Here is a 19,979-nt window from a genome sequence, read left to right on the forward strand (position 1 = left end):
ATTGGTTTTCATTGGGAATCAGTTTGTGTTAAACGTTATCTATAGTAATGATAGTAACAAATCAATTGATGAAATGTTTGTTTGCTTTTGAAGCACATGTTGTCCGACACTTATCTGAAAGTGTTTGCTATCACTTATTTGATCACTTGATTGTCATCATTAAAGATGAAGTTTTCTATACGAAAACAATGTTTTGGTCGATCAAGACTTGGATTACTATCATTTGAGTGTATGTCCAGTGAGAACAACACTAAAACTAATACTTCTTATTCGACACCCATTTGTCTTCAATACACAATCAATGGATCGGTTCCGCACATTGTTCACGACCTCTTAGATGATCTCAATGATGATAACAGTCCAATGCTTATACCACTTCCCACTACTCTTCTAATGAATGAATCTTTACGACAATTTAATAAAACATTTGATGGACTAAAATCAGGAATTCGTGATTATGTGGGACTCAAGAGGTGGCGACCAACTATTGTATCAATTCAGGATCCATTGCTTGAAATAAAAAGTGGTCACAACGCCACCGATGGAATTGCTGTCTTCTGTCGCGGTGGTAAGCAAGCAGTTAACTCGTCGAGACTTATAGATATAATGACAAACTTCAAGCCCGACGCCTATCAGTCCATCTGCGACAGTGACACTCCTTCTAATGCCAGCAATAAAAGGATTTATAATTCAGTCGATAGGAGTTTGTATTTAATGGATGAGTGTATTGATAAACATAATGATTGTCCCGATTTGAAGGACAAAAATATCAGTATTTTGGGCACAATTCAAGGCGGGCTTCATATTAGATCCCGACTGAAATCAGCTAAAGAATCGGCAGATAAAGCGGTCGATGGCTTTGTTATCGACGGCTTTCATTTATATGGTAATCAAAGTCACTCGCAATTAGACCTGAATTCAGTGAAACCCATTTTAGCAGAAATATTTGAAATATTACCGAAAGACAAACCAATGATAATGTTTGGTGTGTTAACTCCCTTTCAAATTATTCAACTCATTGATAGTGGAATCGATGTCTTTGATTCTTCTTATGCTACCGTTATGACAGAAGATGGCATCGCATTACAAGAAATAATTGATAACAATATACTAAAAGTTACAAATCTATCGATTGATTTGAAAAGTAAACAGTTTAAGGAAGACTTCAATCCAATAGATGACAACTGCCGGTGCTATACCTGTGTGAATGGCTTTTCCAGAGCTTATATAAACCATTTATTAAATGCATCGGAAATGTTGGCCAAAGTTTTGCTTAATTTTCATAATTTGGAAACTTTTTACAATTTCTTTCGGCAAATAAAAGATCTGTTAGAAAGAGACAAATTTCAACAATTGTTACAAAACTTATGATAATTACTGTATATATTAATATTACGGTAATATTGGCAATATATCCTAAAATTTCATATTTATACAGATATTCATATATAATATATTACGATATAATTGATTTTTTACATTGTTTTCATATGTTATTTATAAATTACATGTTTTTTTCTATATTATGGTATATTATATACTGTATATAAGATAATTAATTTAATAAATACTAATATTTTATTCAATATTATATACTATTAAGTTTCTGCTCTGCCTTTTGTCATACAAGTCATAAAATAAAGTTTTATTTTGTGATTAATTGTTTTGAGAATTAGTTGAATGCGAATCAATTGTTCGTAGATTACAACATAAGTGTCTTTTAATGGATAGACTACTGATTGTAAGTCTCTATAGATATTATTGAATCGTTTAATTATATACAAAACATTTGTCTCATTAATCACATCAAAGATCCAGTGTTGGAGATGTCGATCACCTAACAATTGATCCGCTTCTTTGTTTTCCCAATTATCAAGAATTGTTTCAAAAATGTTCAAAACATAGCAACTGTTTTCAAAGTACTTGGCTTTCAATGGTTTGTCTTCAAGCATATACTGACACATATGTGATAGTTTGGTCACTACTATCTCGAGGAAGTTAATCGATTCATTGGAGATAATGTTATTTAAGTTAATATCTGTTAATAGATTGACTCTTCTTTCAAAATAATTGCTTTCATTTATACGATCCGATTGAGTGACATCATTGAGACATTGTTTAGCAAATGTCGAGATCTTTTCGGTGATAATTTTATTGATTTCTTTGCAAATGTCGTTTCCTTTTCTATGTTTGACAGCAAACAGTGGTAACTTCTGAATGTAATCACAAATTATAGAGTATTTCAGTCTAAGATCAGTACTATTGTCGAGTATTTGATCAACTCTTGAGCCCAAGTCTTCAAATAAGTGTTTTTGTTGACATTTGTCTGGTCTTTGGTATTGGTCTTTCAAAACCTTTAAAATGTCTTCAATTTGATACCAATGGTCCAAATATGGATCATCGATACTGTCCACCACATCGTCATCATCACTAAAATCCATACAATAGTCAACATCAATGTCTTTATCACTCATTTGATCCAATATTTGTTTGTCAGATAAACAATACACAAATACATTGAAAAACTAATGAATTGTTATTTTCAATGAAAATCAAAACAACATTAAAAACTCATTAGTAATGAGTCTATCAATTGATTCAATGGATATTCAATAGTAATGTTTAAACTTTAAACCAATTGATGACAAAAGTATTGATCGCTAAGTGTTAGTCAATAGTGTACTGAAGTGTCAATTCATTCTATTGAAAGCTTGAAACGCATTATTAAACGATGACGTAATAGCATTCAAATATAAGCTTTCAATTGGAAAAAGCATTGAATGTATTAAAACTTTGAATTCCATATTCGAATCAATTGATCATTAAATTGGTATTTATGTGTCACGTGATTGTCAATCAATCAATCAATCAATCAATTAATCAATCAATCAATTAATCGATTGTTTGTTTGATTTGAATCTCAAATAACTGTTGTTTTTTGTCATCAATTTCTTTGACAACATTGTTATCATTGTTTTTAGCGTAAGATTTATTAATTTTTTAAGTGATAGTTAGTGTCCAAAAAAAAGTTTGTTTTCCACTTAACTGATCCATAGTTTTGTGTCAAACAAAGTCAACTGTTTTATCGGTGACCGATGTCTTTGTTCTCTGGATTCTCGTTTCGGTCGAAACGACCAATTAATGGCAACTCTTCAGAAAACATTTGTAAGACAACTGCGTTTACCACAAATGTTGAGACCAGTGGCCGACTGCCGGTGTTTACACCACAACAGCGATCACTGTTGACAATTGATTCGACAAAAAGCAGTCAATCGGCCACAAATAAAGCCGTCTTTACTATTCCTCAACCATTATCCCAAAAGAGTCGCTCAATTGACGGTCTGACTCCAGAAGCAACCGTTGAAGAGATTAGCGATGACTCGGCGGCACTCAAACAAAGAGTCGCCGATGAGTTGGAACGCATCGAGACGTGGAAGGAATTGATGCAAATGGAAGCCAACAAACGTCTTGAAGAGATTAGTACTCAAAAGACTTTGATCGACGAATTAAATAATAAAATGATTGAATTGAATAATAAAAATAATCGACTCGAGAGTCAAATAGCAAATGAAATTTCTGAACGCGAAGAAGTGATGACCAAAATGGCGAACACAAGACAAATGTTTATTCGGCTTAAAGATAACATCGAAGGTATTGAAAGACGTTTCGATGGATTCACTGAAATCAAAGAATGTGTGGAAATAGTGAATGAAAACCGTAGAMAACAATATCAAGAATTGGCCGAACGGTTTCATCGGTTGGATATCAACCATAAATACATTTCTAGTGATTATCAAAACAAATTATCTGTTAAAGCAAACGAAGTGATAGATCTTAAAGAAAGACTTAAGAAAATAAATGAAGAATATAATCATTTGCAAACTGAGTCAACCAATAAAATTATAAATTTAAATTCAGAGATCAATCGTTGCCAACAACGCGAAGACAATTTAAAAGCATTGATGGCTGAAAAAGAAAGTCAAAACGCAAGTCTTATCTCAAAAATTGATATTTTAGAGCAAGAGTTGCAACAATTGAAAACAATTCTCGAAGACAAACAAAAGACAAATGAAGAATTGACGGATCAAATTAAAACTATTGGTAATCAACTCAATGATATTGAGAATAAATGCACTGAAGTAACGGAAGAATTGACTGAAATGAAGAGTAAACATGAGTTGTCAGTTGAAACAATTCGTCAGATGAACGAAGAGCAGGAAGTAATGCGCGAAACTCATGAAAGTTATTCTAAAACTTATGAAAATGAGATCAAATCATTTGAAGAGATGGTTAAAAATTTGGAGACAAAAGTTAATGATTTGGAAATTACGAATAACACCAAAGAAGAAGAGAAAAGTGCTTTGGAATCAATACTCAAACAAGAGATTGACGTCAGAACTCATGAAATCGATGATCTAATGACACAAAAGAATTGTTTGACAGAAGAGATCAAAAAGATTAATGAAAGCTTGCGTTCAATCACTGCTCAGAAACAAGAGTTAGAAGAAATAACTTTAACTGAAAAACAATCACTTATTTCTGATTATGAGAACACTATTAAAGAGATGACAACAAATATTGAACAAAATGTGAGTCGAATTGAAGAGTTAGAGAACAATGCAAACCAAAGTTTTTGTGAAAAGGAAACAATCAAACAACAGTTGACACAAGAGTTGGATCAATTGAAGAAACAATTAGAAGACTTTTCCGCTAAGATATCGGAACTCGAAAACAAACTTAAAGAAAAAGATTTTATTAATAATAACAATATGTCATCAATTCATGAAATGTCTTCAGAGATTGAAGTCTTAAAGACTGAGAAGTATAATCTTGAGAACAGATTACAACGCGAAGAAAGTAATTACGAAATGCAAATGTCTAACATTTCAACAATTCTTGAGAGTTGTAAAAGTGATTACAATAAACGTATTGATGATAAGGAAGAAAGGATTGTTGAACTCAAGAGAGAGTTGGAGAGAATGAGACACTCAAACAAGTATTTAAATGATAAATGCGAACGTCTTGAACAAGAAAAACAATCGACAGCTGTTAAACTCCAAGAGATGACAATGAGTGCTATGCGTCCAATCAATTCATCACCCAATCGGTGCTTAACTCCTAAGTTCATGTCTCCAATTGAATCCACTCGATTGTCTGCTCACAGAACTAGTTCTCCTATAATTCAAAGATTTAGTGATTCTTTAGCACAGAAATTGGATCAGTCAGACAATGAAGATGTGGCGTTGTCTGCAAAACAAGAATTAGAAAAAACATTAAAAAAGAAAAATGAAAATTTGTCGACAAAATCGGCAGAAAGTCAAATGACTTACAAACCAAAGGAAAGAAAGACATTTAAAAAGACATTCAATTTGAATGATGAAACCAAAAGCACTGATAGTGTCTACGAATTTCTTTCCGAAGACAATAGATTGAAGAAAATGAAAAAATCACAGAAAGGCTTTCAAACGATTGACGGACAAAAACATCGAATCGATTCCCCGCTTAGAGTGAAAATGAATTTAGTCGACAAACTTGAAGATATCGAAGAACTCAAGAATGACAACAATAAGTGTAATAATGACGATAAAGAACCGAACAAAAAGAAACACAAATCTGATAAAACTCAGAGATTCGGTCTCAAGACATACGCGAAGACCAATATTAGAGCCGAAAACGTTATCAAAGGCAGACCGACACCAAACAAGAGAGACGACGATCTCTCGTGGATTTTCAATTGAATTCATATTTATAATTCAATCATATATTTAATAATTCATTTAATATTTTATTTTTGTGTTTTAATAGTTTAATAGATTATTACTCATAATTTCATTATTATTATTAATATATTAACAAATTAGATATTAGTTTGTTTAATACTTTTCTTACTTTTTTTGTTAAAATTAACAAATTCTTACATTTTTATATTTATGTTCATTTTTATGATATTTTATTTTTCATAATTCATAATTGTTAAGAAACAATAACAAAATATAATACATTTGTAATACATTTAATGTTAGTAACAAATTCAATTCAATTCAATTTAATAAAATATAATTTCAATTTAATTTGTATAAAATGTTTTGGATAAAAATCAAGCCTTAATTGGTAGCGTGTAATCAATTGTTAATAATATCACATACCTGTATATGATGTAAATATTTATTCACAATAATTTACATACATATATACTGTATGCAATATATATACATTATTATATATTATATATAAACGTATATTATATAAAACTTATTTGTTATATTTTTGCACATTAATACCGAATACATGTATTTAATAATCAATAAAGTTTTTATATATATTTAATACTTTATGTTTTATTGAAATTAAATATATTATAACTACTGTTATTAATGTGTAACAGTATATTACAAATTTATGTATAAGAAAACTGAATAATGTAAGTGTATTAATATTTTTGTCTATTTATTGTTAATTATTAACATAAGGCTTGTAATGTCATTTCATTACACAAACTTTCATAATTATTATTAATAAATGGATTCATATTATTTAAAATATTTGTTTTATTGGATATTTTGTATATAATTGGCGTTATATTAAAATTTAAAATTTAGTTGACTTTAATATAAAATTTAAAATTTAGTCGACTTTAATATAAAATTTTGGACACTGGACCTAGAAATAAAACTAAAATTGATCAAGGTAATATTTCTACAAATACAAATATGTAGTAGATTGTATATTAATTTTAGTATAATAATTTTAATTATTTATTTGTAAATATAATAATATTATAATTTAATAATAAAATTAATTATTAATGATAAATAAAATCATTAATAATTATTTTATTACTTTAAACAAAAACAATACAAACATGACATTTGTGAGAATCTGTATAAATTCTGGTGTAATAATTGAATCATTTGATAAAAATAATATCAATAATGACTAACTATTAATATAATAGAAATTTTTGTAATAATTAAATATTAATACAGGTTTCCAATACATATACTGTATTTTGTATGAGTATTTAAAAGGGTTAGAAATGACAATTTATTGTCAAAAACAAATAATTCATTATTTAATATAATTGTGTTTTGAGTAAAACTAAATTAATTTTTTATTCAAAAACAATTAGTATAATAATAAAAATGTTTAAATTAAATATATTTCCGATTGTTTTCATTCAGTTTTTGATAATAATCGGCAAACAAGTTATAACCAGTAATCAGACAGCGATGGCATCGGATAATTGGTCTCAAGTTTGTTCACAATTGCAAAGCGGTAACTATAAGACAGTTCGTCTTCAAGACTCAAAAATACGATTATTTTTTGGAGACAATTATTATACATTCACTTTGGGTGACATAAGAAGCCTACAAACGAACCAAATATCGGATCTCTTTCCCTATGATTTGAGTCCAATTCAAGAATGTTTCGAAAACAACGGCAAAACATATTATATAAGACAGAACCGACTGATTGAATATAACGGTGCAAATATCGGACAATCGCGGAGTTGGAATCCAAATCAGCCGACTATCTCATGTGTTGCCATTAGAATAAATGGTTATACCGTCGGCTTCTTTGTTCCGCCGAATTCATACAACTCGATGTCCGGTCAGAGTATGTCGTCCGCAAACAACATACAAGTAATAGCTTACGGCAGCAGTTCATCCGTTTCAATGTCCAACTATAACGGTAATCAACGATTAATATACAATGGATGGCAAATTCCCACTCAATTCAACGCTTTCGTCGCCAATTCAGACCAATCGTTGACCTTCTTTAATGGCAATAAGTATTGTATTGTCTATAAAAACGATAACTCAAATGGCTTTGTCTGGAGAGACGTCACCGCATTGTTTGGCTGTTAAAAGGCATCAAATTATTAAACATTTGTTATGAAAATTAATCACATTTTTATTTGTAATTTAATTTCATTATTATTAATAATAATATTCTTAGAAAACAAAGTATTTTTTACAATCAATTTTGATTTAATTAAAAAAATTAAATTTAATATTAAGATATAGATCAACATTAAACATGTTAAAAATAAAGCTAAACATTTAGATAAATTATTAATTTATACCTAATCTAAATACCGGTATATTAATTAAATAAAAATTTTGCTTAAATTGTAAAAATAAATATTAATTGACATTCAAACCTAATTAATACAGTAGATCTTAACTGTATTATTATTTTTTTCATATTATATCAGACAACTCATATCAATTAAATTATTTATTTGAAACTTAGTTAATTAAGCTAAGCATGTATAACATGCAAATTAAAAAAAAAAAACAATATCCAAAACTATATGCTAAACAAAAAAGAGTTCAATTCAAAAAATTAATGGTAATTATCAAAATAGGTGTATCAGTATTTATAATCAACTTAGAAATTGTCACTAATAGTAAAACAAATATCTATTATCAAATAAATTATGTTAATTAAATACCAAAAATTTGTCTTAAAAATAAATTAAACAAATTTGACATTTTTGTCTACAAACAAATTTAAAGCCAATTTATGACCAAATATTATATAAATCAATTGTTTTACAAATCACTAGAAATTTTCTGATAAATTACTTTTGAGAGCCCATCGCTAAACTAGAACCGGAAGCCGAGTTTGATGAACCAGTGGGTGTATTGTCATCGCCTCGGGAGGGCTGAGAGCACTTCACTTGAATCAAACCGTTCTTAAGCATAGCCGACCTCAAAATCAACGATTTAGTCCTTCGTTGCCATTCGCGGCCCATTTCCAGTGCTCTCTCAAATGTCACAGTCCTCTGGTCCACGTCTTTTGCATAAAGAATTTTGTTGTGGGAATCAATTCGGGCCTTAAAAATATAAAATTTTTAAAAATTCACTTAAGATAAACTTTAATCTCTTCAGTCAATACCTGTATTTGTCCTTCAAGTATAAGATGCATGAGTTCGTCCTCAAGAGAGGGAACAGTTGTATTGAAAGAGACAGACATTTTGTTCATATCGGCCGACAAATAGGGAGAAAAATATTGAACTAAAGCGCGATTTCTAATGTGTGAGTAAAGTGTGTGCACGTGTTGTGCCAAATATAGATCAAGAAGTAGATTGTCTTTGAGTTCGTCAAGAATTGACAGCGAAGAGGCATATTTAGAGTCATGAAATTTAGTGATGGCGTCTCTTAGTTGTGGCTCTAATTCAAGAAACAATTTAAATGCTGAGTTTGATATAATATTCTTTTGTAATTCCATTCTGTCAAATGTGGCCAAAGCACAGAGTCCGCCATAAATGGCCACATTGTTAGCCGAAACCATTTCTCCGTATTCAGCACTCAAGTGATCAAAATTAGCGGCCAAAAAGTGTTTGGCGGCACTCTTATACTTCTTCGAGGCCAAATCGCTCAGTCCGGCCGCACAGTGCAGTCGAGTGGCAATACTACTGGTTGTATTGTATTCGGGCGTTCCCTCAGCTTTGGTCACGTAAGTCAACACATGCGACCAGTTTTGTAAATATATGCTAACTTTGATGACATTTAGACACATATTGAGAACATGTTTACCACTCGTACAGTAATCTCTAGACCGTGAATAACATTTGAGTGCATTCGAGAGATCACCGCAATCAAGATAGTGGTCACCCAAGTCGTCGTGTCCACGCCTTATACTCTCCTTAATTGAGTTTGACTTATAGTTCTTGAGATCGGTGTCCAACTTCTCCAGTTTGAGCGCCGCTTTCTTAGTTTTTGTTTCAATCCAATTAGTATCTAACGGACCGATAGACGTCTCAACATTAGTGCCATTCATCGCCAAAGTGTCCGCCAATTTTCGGTAGATTTGTGTATAAATGTTAACATTATAAGTATTGTCTTTAACATAATTCATAGCCATTTTGAGGGCTTCGGTACGCAATGGTATGCAATGATCGGCGATAAACAACAACCGATTTATTCTGGCCAACCCTATGAAGGCACTACAGTACACCTCGAGATCGATTGTCGGATTTTCGACCAAATAATTGCCGATATTGTTATCATTGGCCCCATTGTTGACCACTTGACTGTCGCCGCCGTTGCCGTCGTTGTCATCATCCATATTGATGTCCAACACCATCGGTTCAACATTATTCATGTGATAATTATTCATTGGCATTGTCTGTCTCGGATCGCGTGCGGTGTTTACCGAAACTCTGGTCACTAAACAAATTAATTAAAACAAATTATTACTTTAATTATTGTTTTTCAAGCTTTCAATAGCTATTGAAATACAGCGACAATGCATTCAATGCATTATTCAATCGTAACACTCAATAATAACGTTCGAAAGTATGAGATAAAGGTTAGTATTTTAATGAATGTAATTATACACTAAATTTGTAAAAAAGGGAATTAAATAATTTTAACGTAATTTATGTATAGTTATAGTGAGACAACTTGTCAATGATTTTGCATTATTTCGGCGTTTTTTCAGTCAATTTGAAGACACAATTGATTTGTTTGGGATTTTAGTGAAGACTTCTGTCAAAAACAAATATCAATTGATTTGATTGTCGTTTTGTTTGGTATTATTGACAAAGTTTGACACAAAATGTAAGCATTGATTTGTTTGATCCATGTCTTCATAACTCTTTCAGATAATAAATTTAACATTTCTTTTGACATTTCTTTTGTCGGTTTTTTAAAAATGAAGTCTTCATTAATTTTTGTTGTCATCAGTTATAGTGATGTTTCGGAATCAATACGATAACGACGTGACCACTTGGTCACCACAGGGACGTCTTCATCAAGTGGAGTACGCCATGGAGGCCGTCAAACAGGGATCAGCTACGGTTGGCCTGAAGAATAAGGATACGTTTGCCATACTATTGGCACTTAAGAGAAGTACATCTGAACTGAGTGCCCACCAAAAGAAGATAATACCACTCGACCAACACGTAGGGATGACTATTGCTGGACTCACAGCCGATGCCCGTATGTTATCTCGTTATATGCGAAGCGAGTGCACAAATCAACGGTACGCTCATAACGAGGCGCTTCCCGTCAACAGATTGGTCACTAATTTGGGAAACAAAATGCAGAGTTCGACTCAACGCTATGATCGGCGACCATATGGTGTCGGCCTATTGATTGCCGGCTACGACTCGATGGGTCCTCATATTTACCAGACCTGCCCATCCGCTAACTATTTCGATTGCCGAGCCATGTCTATAGGCGCTCGATCGCAATCTGCCCGAACCTATATGGAGAAACATTTGGACGAGTTTTTGGATTGTGATTTGAATCAATTGGTAAGACATGGACTGTTGGCACTAAGAGAATGTTTGCCCAATGATATGGAACTGAACAACAAAAACGTTTCCGTCGCTGTTGTCGGCAAAGGCCACAATTTTACCGTTTATGACGACCAACAGGTTGAACAGTATTTGGCTCTCATTACCGAAGCTGAAAGAAAAGGCCGCGGAGGAGGTGTTGCACAACAACCAAGCGATGATACGACAGAGAATCCAGAGCCTCGTGTGGCTGAACCCCAGGACATGCAAGTGGACTGAATTTAATATTCAATTTAATTACTAAAATATACAACAAATTGGATAAAATTTTTTAATTTACAATAAAATATTCTGTTAACGAATTGATTGAATTTTTACTACTAAACAAAACGATACATTTTATTTGAAATAATTTTAATAATTTATATCTAATTTATTAAATAAATAAAAATATTATTACCGTAAGTAACTAATAATTGAAATTATTATAAAGGGATTATTATAGGAGAGAGAGTCTAATAAAATGAAAGTTTAAACGTATGAATGAATTTTTGAAAGCAATTATTAAAGCAATGTTTAAAAGCACGAGAAGTACAGTACGTGAGGCAAAGGATCTTCAAAAGTCTTGAATGCATTCGATTCTGGTTTTGGTTTTGTAATTCTGTCAATCATTCTATTCTTTCTTTGACTAAACTCTTCAACTGATGTTTACATTCAATTGACAATCAACTCATTCGTGTTGTCTTTAATTTGTTTTTTTATTAAACACTTCTCTGTGAGAATCAGATGGAACTCATTATCCCTAACTCTATTAGTCATCAAACAACAAGTTATGACACAACAAGTGATGGCGAGATGAGAATTCCTCGGCCGCCGAATGCCTTTATGTTGTTTGGCAAAGATTACCGCAAAGTATTGGCCACAAAGTTTCAGARCTTGTCTAATAAACAAATTAGTAAACTGTTGGGCAACGAGTGGAAGAATATGAATCTGGAAGACAAAACTAAGTATCAACAGATGGCTCAGGAGGCCCATCAACAACACCTTCAGAAATATCCAGGTTTTCAATTTAGCGCTATATTTGTTGGATTTTAATTAAATATTAATTGAAATGAAAATTAATATATAATTTAATTATTATTTTTATAGGATATTATTACAGCCCATTAGAGGCACGTCAGAGAAAAGCTGAACGAAAACGCAAGACAAGAATGTCACGAACCTATCAGCGAACCAAAGAAGAGACCGTAAATGAAAGTCCAATGATTGCGCCATTTGGTGGACACAGGTTTGTCTTTGAGAAACAAATCATTTTTCACATTTATAATAAATTCTTCATTTTTTACAATAGATTTCCATTTCATAGTCCTATCCATCCATTGATAAGACCTGTGTTCGGTACACCTATTCCTCCGCGAGTCAGGTTTGGTCAGCCGTACTTTCGGCCGCCACAACCGTTCGGCGGTTTTGCACATTTCACAAATTTTGTTTACCCGCCAACTCCAAGACCTCAACTGATTGTTTCTGTTAATAATGACCACAATTATGCGGCACAACAGTCTACTGATCAGTTGAGCGAGCATTACATTGACATCAATGAAGATGAAGTTTCTCTTGAATCGCAACCACAACAACAGCAAGAGTTTGTTTCTAATGAAATATACCAACAATTTGAGGACCAACTGCAAGATGTGTCGCAAACTACAAATCTAGAAATGCTATCAAATTTCTTGCCTCCGATGCATAATCCGAACATTGAGGTCACATCTGTCGATATCAATGGTCTCAGACATGATATTCTTTCTAATGAAGAAGTGACTAAAATGATGAACGCAAGTGTCGATCACTATGTGAATCAATATATCAAAGAAGAACCCATTGATATGACGACAATCGATGATTAGATGAATATCAGCGAAGAAATTGTTAGTAAAACTTTAAAAATAGTGATTGTCAGCCAAAAAGACTTTAAATACTTGTTTGAGATTTTTTTATATAAAAATTAGTTATATATTTATATAATTATTTTATTTATACATTTTTTCATTTATTACTAGATTTTATTGATATTATATTTAATTATATAATTCCTATTTTTGTGTTATATAATACATTGCATATATAATGTATTTATGTGTGAAAATATTGTTCAATATTATTTCAATGTTACTGATTTTTTCTGTAAAAATAAACGTTTAAATATTTATATAATAATTATAATTTTTGTTGAGATATAATTTAATTATATTAAAAAATAGTTTTATTGAACACCAAAGACATGGCCTTAATATTATCGTTACGTATATTACCTTAAAATTTCAAAGTTATATCAAAATATGGGAAAAGGCCTTCTCTTTAGATATAAAAATCATAGGAAGTGATACAATAGTATCATATTATTTATTATTAATAACCATTAAAATTTTGTTAAAAGTTTATGAAAAACTATACTATTTACTTGTTTTTCTCAAAATTTTGATGCAATATTTAAAAGCTATTATAAGTTTTTTTTATAGATTTATGCTATTGTTTTTAAAGATTATAATAATTTTGAAAATAGGCTAAAGTATCTAAAAAATAATAAAATCATATAATTATTATTAAAAGATAACTATTGAAAATGTATGATATAATCAAAATAAATTAAATTAAACCTACGATTAAAAAGTTAAGGACGAGATATTTAAGTGTTTTTTTATACACAGAAAGTCTCATTGAATTACAATTGATAGCAATACAAGTGGGCGTTAATATAGCTAAAGGCATAACACATACAGTAATAGAGTCACACATTAGACACCAATTGACTCTCGCATTGAATGAATGAATGAATGAATGAATGACACAATTGATTGCTTAAAACACAAACACTGTGTTTACGTATCGCTTATGTTATCAAACAAACACATTATGTCAACAAAGAGATACCATTAAGTAAAGAGTTATCATTGAGACCATCGGTGACCAAATAAAAGAGTGATTGTGTGACCACATCATCCATGTGTCGATTGTGTTGTTAATAATCTGATGAGTAGTGACAACAGTGATGGCAATATCCATAACAGATATCTGCGAGAACACCAAAATGGGTCGAGAGTTTGCACTTCTTGGCAATTATGAGACGGCACTCGTCTACTATCAGGGAGTCGTCCAACAGATCCATAGATTATTACAGACCATCAGTGATGCCAATCGAAAGGAGAGATGGCAAGAGGTTTGTCACCAAATTATTAATAAAAAGTGAATGATTTTCTATTTATATTTGGATTATATAATGATATCATTTAATAGATCCAACAGCAGATCGCACAGGAATACGAAGCGGTTAAAGATCTGCAGACAGTGTTATTAGGATTTAAAGGAGACAGACATAACACACGACCGATTAACACAAGACATTCGCCACAGTTTGGAGGAATATCGGATGATATCAATAGTGATGGTGATTATTGGCCGCCATCGTCACCGCGAGAGCCTGATGTATGGCCGGCACCGACTCCTGTTGAACACAAACCGGGACCACCGGTCAAACAGAGACAATCGCGACGAGAAAGCACATCATTGGGTAATAAAAGTGGTCGCGAATCGTATCCGAGTGCTAGTCGTTCGTCTGCCGTTAAGAGCGGACCGAAAAAGGGTCAAAACAACGACACAAAGAGTTCTGGAAATAAAAGTACTGATCAAAGGAAGAAAAGTGAGAGTATTGGAACAGATAAAGAGGAACCAAAAGAACGAAAGTTTGACTGCGCTGGTCCTGACAATGAATTGGTAGAAATGCTTGAACGAGATATTCTTCAGAAGAATCCGTGCACTAATTGGACAGATATTGCAGCGCTTGAAGAAGCGAAACATTTATTGGAAGAAGCGGTAGTGTTGCCGATGTGGATGCCTGACTACTTTAAAGGAATACGTAGGCCATGGAAGGGTGTATTAATGGTTGGTCCTCCCGGTACCGGAAAAACAATGCTCGCAAAAGCTGTGGCCACTGAATGTGGAACAACATTCTTCAATGTTTCCTCTTCGACATTGACATCGAAATATAGAGGAGAGTCAGAGAAATTAGTGCGACTGTTGTTCGAAATGGCCAGGTTTTACGCGCCGTCCACTATATTCATCGATGAGATCGACTCTCTCTGTTCACGTCGTGGCTCTGACACCGAACACGAGGCCAGTCGTCGAGTGAAATCAGAATTGTTAATACAAATGGACGGTATTAACAACAACGACGACCCGACTAAAGTGGTAATGGTATTGGCGGCCACAAACTTTCCGTGGGATATCGATGAAGCACTTCGACGAAGACTTGAGAAACGCATTTACATTCCGTTGCCTAATGAAGATGGAAGAGAAGCACTGCTTAGTATAAACCTGAAAGAAGTAGAGAAGTCTCCCGCTTTGAATATCAATGATATAGCGCTTAGACTTGACGGGTATTCGGGCGCCGATATAACGAATGTGTGTCGCGACGCCTGTATGATGTCTATGAGGCGCAGGATTGCCGGTTTGACACCCGAACAGATCCGCAGCCTTTCCAAAGACGAACTCGACCTTCCCGTAAGTCCGGCTGACTTTGAAGAGGCCATCCGTAAGGTTAATAAGTCGGTGTCGGCTGAAGATCTGAAAAAGTATGACAAATGGATGGCAGAGTACGGCTCAATGTGAGAGCCTGTCGTCCAATTCGTACAACAAATCAATTGTTTGTTGAATTACTTAATTTTTTAAAAAGCAAAATATTTTAACTAATATTTAAACAAATATATATTTATTTGTTTTTTAATTTATAAATCATATATTGTTTAGCAAATTATGAGATTTATAACTTATTATTCACTAATATATATATATATATATATATATATATATATATATATATATATATATATATATATATATATATATTATTTAATGTTTTTATTTAGTAATAGATTTTATAAAATAGTTTTTTCAATGAATTGTTGTTATTTACAATTACATTATATTTATAAACCATAAGACTTTAAATATGATGAGAATTAGGGGTAATATTTTTGTTGACTAAAAACCAATACTCTCTTTCTTGTTTAGGCCTTAATTTTGAGCCTTAATTACAATTAATAAACCGATTATTTTGTAAAACATTCCCAACAAATAAATAAATCAATAAAATATTTTATCACTTAAAATAAGTCCAATTTAAATATATATATAATTTAATAAAATTAAAGTTAACATTAATTGGCTTTTTTGGTAACTTTCTTGACATTCCACGCAAACCATAGTTTAATTGAGAAGAACAGCTGAAAGAGGTGCACCTGAAGAGCCACAACAAGAAATGTGTACCAAATGAGTGCCACCGGTAAGCCGTTCCACACTTCTTTGACTTTCGATAGATCTCGGGTCTCAATGAAGTTCCACAAGTCATTGAAATAATAGACCGCCGCATATAAGACGGGAAGTAATGACAAAACGAATGTCATAATTGCATAAAACCTAATTGAAGACAAATTATTGGTCCGAAGCGATGACAACCCGAATACCGATAGGACAACACTCGACGCCCATAACCACTCCCAGAGTCGCGGCTTCGGTATGTATAGCTCCTGAAGCTCTAATATGAAGATATCCAGTCTGTCCAATATGTCATCCAAGAGCTTACACATCAGCACAAGAAAGAGAATATAATGAAGAAATATACAGAACTTGAGGCGAGACTTATTCAGTGCACTAAAAGATCACATCATTGAACAGTTAATTAATGTTTTCAAGAGATGAATAAATATGATAACTGTCGACCAAATACCTGATCTGATAGTGTTTAGCGACGGTCTGTCTGTGGCCGAAATCGCTGCCATCAGTTCCGGTCACAACACGACCCTTGGATGACATGAGTGATGTCGGCGAGTGATTTGAGCGAACTATCAAATGATGATTATTATGATTTTGTGATGTGATCTCAATTGTTCACAAAAATAGCACATCCAGTGATCGATGACTTCACACACATGTATGCCATCACTGAATGCAGAGACACTCCGTGTCATACATTGTCACAACTTTTTATTGTATATATCTATCAATTTAAATGATGGCTTATTATCATCCAAATGATCACTAATTAATTGTTTTCACATAAAATTAACATTTAATGCAAACTAAAATATATTTTACAATTATATTATTATTGTGTATACATTGAAAACCCTAAATATCGGTAATAATACTAATATTTAGTTTTAAAAAATAATAAAATTTTTAAATTATTTTTAAAAAAAATGTGTTTTCAGAAAACCAAACTAATAAAACTTATAATTAATTTAATAAATTGCAAATTATGATACTATAAACTCAATATTTCAATTACAGAAAAAATGTATTATCTGATTGTGTGTTAAATATTTGAGTAAAAATAAATTATTGTTAATTTTTTAATAACTAATAATAGTGGAGTTTTCATGTTTAAAATAAAATGAAATAATTCAATTGTGAATAGTATATAATAATAATAACTAATTTTGTAAAAAATCATTATACTTTATAAAAAAATAAAAACTGTGTCCAATGGTTTAGTAGACATCATTAGTTTTCTTAGTTTTACTTCGTTTACTGGCAATTATATCTGTGTTTCCATTTGACGGTCGTTTGCCGGAACCGCTCGGACCAACATTCGGTCTCTGAACTTTAGATTTGGCTAACAAGGACTTATCGGGTGGTCCGCCGATAGTTCGTTGCTGTTTTCCCGAACCAGTTAACAATGGATGCGTTTCTGTAAATACATAATTATTGTCAATAGAAATGACACAAACAAACCAAATAATTCAAACCATCTTTAGGTCCTTCTTTGAGGTCAATGTCTATTGTCTTAGATCGGCGTGATTTTGTAGGTGTCTCCACACGTGGTGTAGGAGTGGTAGATACGGGCACTTCGCCTTCGGGTTCATCGATATCGGGAGAAATTGGAAGATATATCAAAGCGTTTTGATCATCTTCTTCTTCGTCACTAATTTTTTTAAGTAATGAATATTTTATTGATTAAAACCCAATTTTATTATTATTAAAAACTATTAAAGACCTGCTAAGAAATGCATGGATAGTATGCGGAGTAATCACATCAACGACATCAATGTCTTCATCTTCATTGTCTTGAGAAACTCTGGCCGGAGTTCTGTCCTCGTCTTCGATATCAAATTCTGACTCTCTTTCCTCATATTCGACATTTTCATCCAATTCCTTAAAATCGGGCGCAAATGCCGACCAATTTTCTACCTGTGGCTGAGCCCAGATTGATACGACACCACTTGATATACTGGCAATTATTGGTCGTATGGGATGCCACTATCAAACATATTATGAATTACAGAAAAAATCATAAAAATGACTTTTAAAAATCATCAAAAAAAACTAACCACAACATCTAAAAGAAGTTCGCCTTTAGTTCCGTGCAATATCTTAACGAGAGTTCCAACATTACGTTCCCATACATAGAGAGCGTGTTGTCGGGCAGAACCGGCACAGATATAGTCAGCGTCGGGTCCACCAGAAAAGCAACACTTCTTCCACATCGTCTTATTTACTAAATCCTGAAGTTTCTGAATGGGTTCCGGTTCGCCATTTTTGCCGCAACACAACACTTCATTTGTCTCATAGACCCGAATCACTCTATCAGCAGTACTGACCAGAAATATATCTTTCTTTCGGGGAGCAAATTCTATTTGTTTGACCGCAGTGTTGGACACTCGAAATGATGCAATTACTGTCAAATTAGTAATATTTGGACCAACTTTGACAACAAGTATCCTTCCCTTTGCATTACCGGTGTATATGTATTGACCTCTTTTGTCAAATGAGGCAACAATATTGAGATCCGGATCGTCGTCTAGAGGAACCATTACATGAGTTTTTGATGACACTGTTATCAAATGTTAACAAAAATAATAATAATCATTTAATGCTAAGACATAATAATATCATCCAATTATTACCTTCTTTATGAGGAATGAAGACAACTATAGCCGCGTGTTTTAGCGGACAAATCAAAATCATTTTATCGTTTCGTGGATTGAATTGAACGCGAAGTATGGGTGAAAAGAAACGCCACCGAAGGATACACTCACTCGTCAACACATCCCACACACAGACAGTATTATCAGTTGAAGCACTGACCAGTTTCTGGCCATTTCGGGACCAACTGTCAAATTGAGATCAGATACGAATAGATTAGCAAATATAGTCTTAAAATGATTACCAATTAGTAACCAGACCTAAGTGAACAAACAGGATGTACGTGAGCTGATATAATTTTGGCCATTCCTCGGGTCAAAAAATCCCAAATAACGATACGGCCGTCATTGCAGCCGACGGCCAGACAAGTGCCGCGTCGGTTAAAAGCACAGGTTAGTGCCAATGATATGCAGTCAAGCGCTCCATCAAACTCTTCGGGATAGTTCTGCCCGAAGTGTTCCAAGAGTTCCAAATTCATGGCCCGAAAAGTGGTCACCGATTTGGACCACAAATTGATTGAAAAGTTTTTTTTGAATTCAAAACAAATGATTCACAAAATGTTTGGTTTTCTCGACTGAGTCTGCGTTCAGATATTCAGTCACAGTATTGGCACTCAATTTAAATCAACTTTTCATTGCTTTTATTAATCAATAATTTCTATTGAATTCATTTAACACTTGTTATCATTTAATTGAAATTAATTTTATTAAAAAATTAACTTATTTTTTATGAAATTTTAAAAACAATTTTA

At 32.6% G+C, this 19,979-nt stretch overlaps 9 protein-coding genes across 11 annotated transcripts; 6 read left to right on the plus strand and 3 right to left on the minus strand.

The window, feature by feature from the left end:
* Positions 1-6: 6 nt before the first annotated feature.
* On the plus strand, positions 7-1,428 carry LOC128961775 (queuine tRNA-ribosyltransferase accessory subunit 2-like). The gene has a single exon (XM_054308044.1). The coding sequence runs from the start codon at positions 166-168 to the stop codon at positions 1,369-1,371; it is 1,206 nt and encodes a 401-aa protein (XP_054164019.1). The 5' UTR covers positions 7-165; the 3' UTR covers positions 1,372-1,428.
* Positions 1,429-2,819: 1,391 nt separating this feature from the next.
* Positions 2,820-5,738, plus strand: LOC128961687 (putative leucine-rich repeat-containing protein DDB_G0290503). Its single transcript, XM_054307947.1, has one exon. The coding sequence runs from the start codon at positions 3,096-3,098 to the stop codon at positions 5,736-5,738; it is 2,643 nt and encodes an 880-aa protein (XP_054163922.1). The 5' UTR covers positions 2,820-3,095.
* An 869-nt stretch (positions 5,739-6,607) lies between these two features.
* Positions 6,608-7,967, plus strand: LOC128961782 (uncharacterized). 2 transcript variants are annotated; one of them, XM_054308053.1, is made up of 2 exons: positions 6,608-6,687; positions 7,182-7,967. In XM_054308053.1, exon 2 carries the CDS (start codon positions 7,230-7,232, stop codon positions 7,866-7,868), a length of 639 nt encoding a protein of 212 aa, XP_054164028.1. In that variant the 5' UTR covers positions 6,608-6,687; positions 7,182-7,229; the 3' UTR covers positions 7,869-7,967. The 2 variants fall into 2 exon arrangements, with proteins under 2 accessions (XP_054164028.1, XP_054164029.1); XM_054308054.1 differs by lacking the exon at positions 6,608-6,687 and adding an exon at positions 6,983-7,029.
* Positions 7,968-8,221: 254 nt separating this feature from the next.
* Positions 8,222-10,293, minus strand: LOC128961774 (COP9 signalosome complex subunit 1-like). Its single transcript, XM_054308043.1, has 2 exons — positions 8,905-10,293; positions 8,222-8,842 (listed from the first exon to the last, which is right to left on the minus strand). The coding sequence occupies exons 1-2, from the start codon at positions 10,132-10,134 to the stop codon at positions 8,588-8,590; spliced, it is 1,485 nt and encodes a 494-aa protein (XP_054164018.1). The 5' UTR covers positions 10,135-10,293; the 3' UTR covers positions 8,222-8,587.
* Positions 10,294-10,378: 85 nt separating this feature from the next.
* LOC128961778 (proteasome subunit alpha type-1-like) lies at positions 10,379-11,636 on the plus strand. 2 transcript variants are annotated; one of them, XM_054308048.1, is made up of 2 exons: positions 10,379-10,571; positions 10,672-11,636. In XM_054308048.1, the coding sequence occupies exon 2, from the start codon at positions 10,706-10,708 to the stop codon at positions 11,528-11,530; it is 825 nt and encodes a 274-aa protein (XP_054164023.1). In that variant the 5' UTR covers positions 10,379-10,571; positions 10,672-10,705; the 3' UTR covers positions 11,531-11,636. The 2 variants fall into 2 exon arrangements, with proteins under 2 accessions (XP_054164023.1, XP_054164022.1); XM_054308047.1 differs by having other exon boundaries at positions 10,698-11,636.
* Positions 11,637-11,863: 227 nt separating this feature from the next.
* On the plus strand, positions 11,864-13,206 carry LOC128961776 (transcription factor Sox-7-like). The gene is made up of 3 exons (XM_054308045.1): positions 11,864-12,311; positions 12,401-12,539; positions 12,603-13,206. Exons 1-3 carry the CDS (start codon positions 12,038-12,040, stop codon positions 13,153-13,155), a joined length of 966 nt encoding a protein of 321 aa, XP_054164020.1. The 5' UTR covers positions 11,864-12,037; the 3' UTR covers positions 13,156-13,206.
* An 845-nt stretch (positions 13,207-14,051) lies between these two features.
* Positions 14,052-16,076, plus strand: LOC128961773 (katanin p60 ATPase-containing subunit A-like 1). The gene is made up of 2 exons (XM_054308041.1): positions 14,052-14,465; positions 14,543-16,076. Exons 1-2 carry the CDS (start codon positions 14,298-14,300, stop codon positions 15,911-15,913), a joined length of 1,539 nt encoding a protein of 512 aa, XP_054164016.1. The 5' UTR covers positions 14,052-14,297; the 3' UTR covers positions 15,914-16,076.
* Positions 16,077-16,417: 341 nt separating this feature from the next.
* LOC128961783 (protein jagunal-like) lies at positions 16,418-17,293 on the minus strand. Its single transcript, XM_054308055.1, has 2 exons — positions 17,031-17,293; positions 16,418-16,954 (listed from the first exon to the last, which is right to left on the minus strand). Exons 1-2 carry the CDS (start codon positions 17,114-17,116, stop codon positions 16,462-16,464), a joined length of 579 nt encoding a protein of 192 aa, XP_054164030.1. The 5' UTR covers positions 17,117-17,293; the 3' UTR covers positions 16,418-16,461.
* Positions 17,294-17,785: 492 nt separating this feature from the next.
* LOC128961772 (retinoblastoma-binding protein 5 homolog) lies at positions 17,786-19,837 on the minus strand. Its single transcript, XM_054308040.1, has 6 exons — positions 19,489-19,837; positions 19,210-19,415; positions 18,634-19,136; positions 18,300-18,562; positions 18,052-18,227; positions 17,786-17,993 (listed from the first exon to the last, which is right to left on the minus strand). The coding sequence occupies exons 1-6, from the start codon at positions 19,704-19,706 to the stop codon at positions 17,794-17,796; spliced, it is 1,566 nt and encodes a 521-aa protein (XP_054164015.1). The 5' UTR covers positions 19,707-19,837; the 3' UTR covers positions 17,786-17,793.
* Between the last annotated feature and the right edge of the window lie 142 nt (positions 19,838-19,979).

Source organism: Oppia nitens, unplaced genomic scaffold, assembly GCF_028296485.1.
Source record: "Oppia nitens isolate AA-2021 unplaced genomic scaffold, nextdenovo-longstitch-racon4-pilon3 scaffold5_pilon_pilon_pilon, whole genome shotgun sequence".
NCBI classification, from domain to species: Eukaryota; Metazoa; Arthropoda; class Arachnida; order Sarcoptiformes; family Oppiidae; genus Oppia; species Oppia nitens.

What these genes read in the sequence shown, in the direction of transcription:
- LOC128961783 (XM_054308055.1), bottom strand. Translation starts at nt 17,116, where the DNA reads ATGTCATCCAAGGGTCGTGTTGTGACCGGAACTGATGGCAGCGATTTC. An exon ending in GCTAAACACTATCAGATCAG is followed by an intron (nt 16,955 to 17,030) that starts GTATTTGGTCGA and finishes GTGATCTTTTAG; the next exon opens with TGCACTGAATAAGTCTCGCC.
- LOC128961774 (XM_054308043.1), bottom strand. Translation starts at nt 10,134, where the DNA reads ATGCCAATGAATAATTATCACATGAATAATGTTGAACCGATGGTGTTG. An exon ending in TACTTGAAGGACAAATACAG is followed by an intron (nt 8,843 to 8,904) that starts GTATTGACTGAA and finishes TATATTTTTAAG; the next exon opens with GCCCGAATTGATTCCCACAA.
- LOC128961772 (XM_054308040.1), bottom strand. Translation starts at nt 19,706, where the DNA reads ATGAATTTGGAACTCTTGGAACACTTCGGGCAGAACTATCCCGAAGAG. An exon ending in AACTTCTTTTAGATGTTGTG is followed by an intron (nt 18,563 to 18,633) that starts GTTAGTTTTTTT and finishes TATGTTTGATAG; the next exon opens with TGGCATCCCATACGACCAAT. An exon ending in CAAAGAAGGACCTAAAGATG is followed by an intron (nt 17,994 to 18,051) that starts GTTTGAATTATT and finishes ATGTATTTACAG; the next exon opens with AAACGCATCCATTGTTAACT.
- LOC128961773 (XM_054308041.1), top strand. Translation starts at nt 14,298, where the DNA reads ATGGCAATATCCATAACAGATATCTGCGAGAACACCAAAATGGGTCGA. An exon ending in GAAAGGAGAGATGGCAAGAG is followed by an intron (nt 14,466 to 14,542) that starts GTTTGTCACCAA and finishes ATCATTTAATAG; the next exon opens with ATCCAACAGCAGATCGCACA.
- LOC128961782 (XM_054308053.1), top strand. Translation starts at nt 7,230, where the DNA reads ATGGCATCGGATAATTGGTCTCAAGTTTGTTCACAATTGCAAAGCGGT.
- LOC128961775 (XM_054308044.1), top strand. Translation starts at nt 166, where the DNA reads ATGAAGTTTTCTATACGAAAACAATGTTTTGGTCGATCAAGACTTGGA.
- LOC128961778 (XM_054308048.1), top strand. Translation starts at nt 10,706, where the DNA reads ATGTTTCGGAATCAATACGATAACGACGTGACCACTTGGTCACCACAG.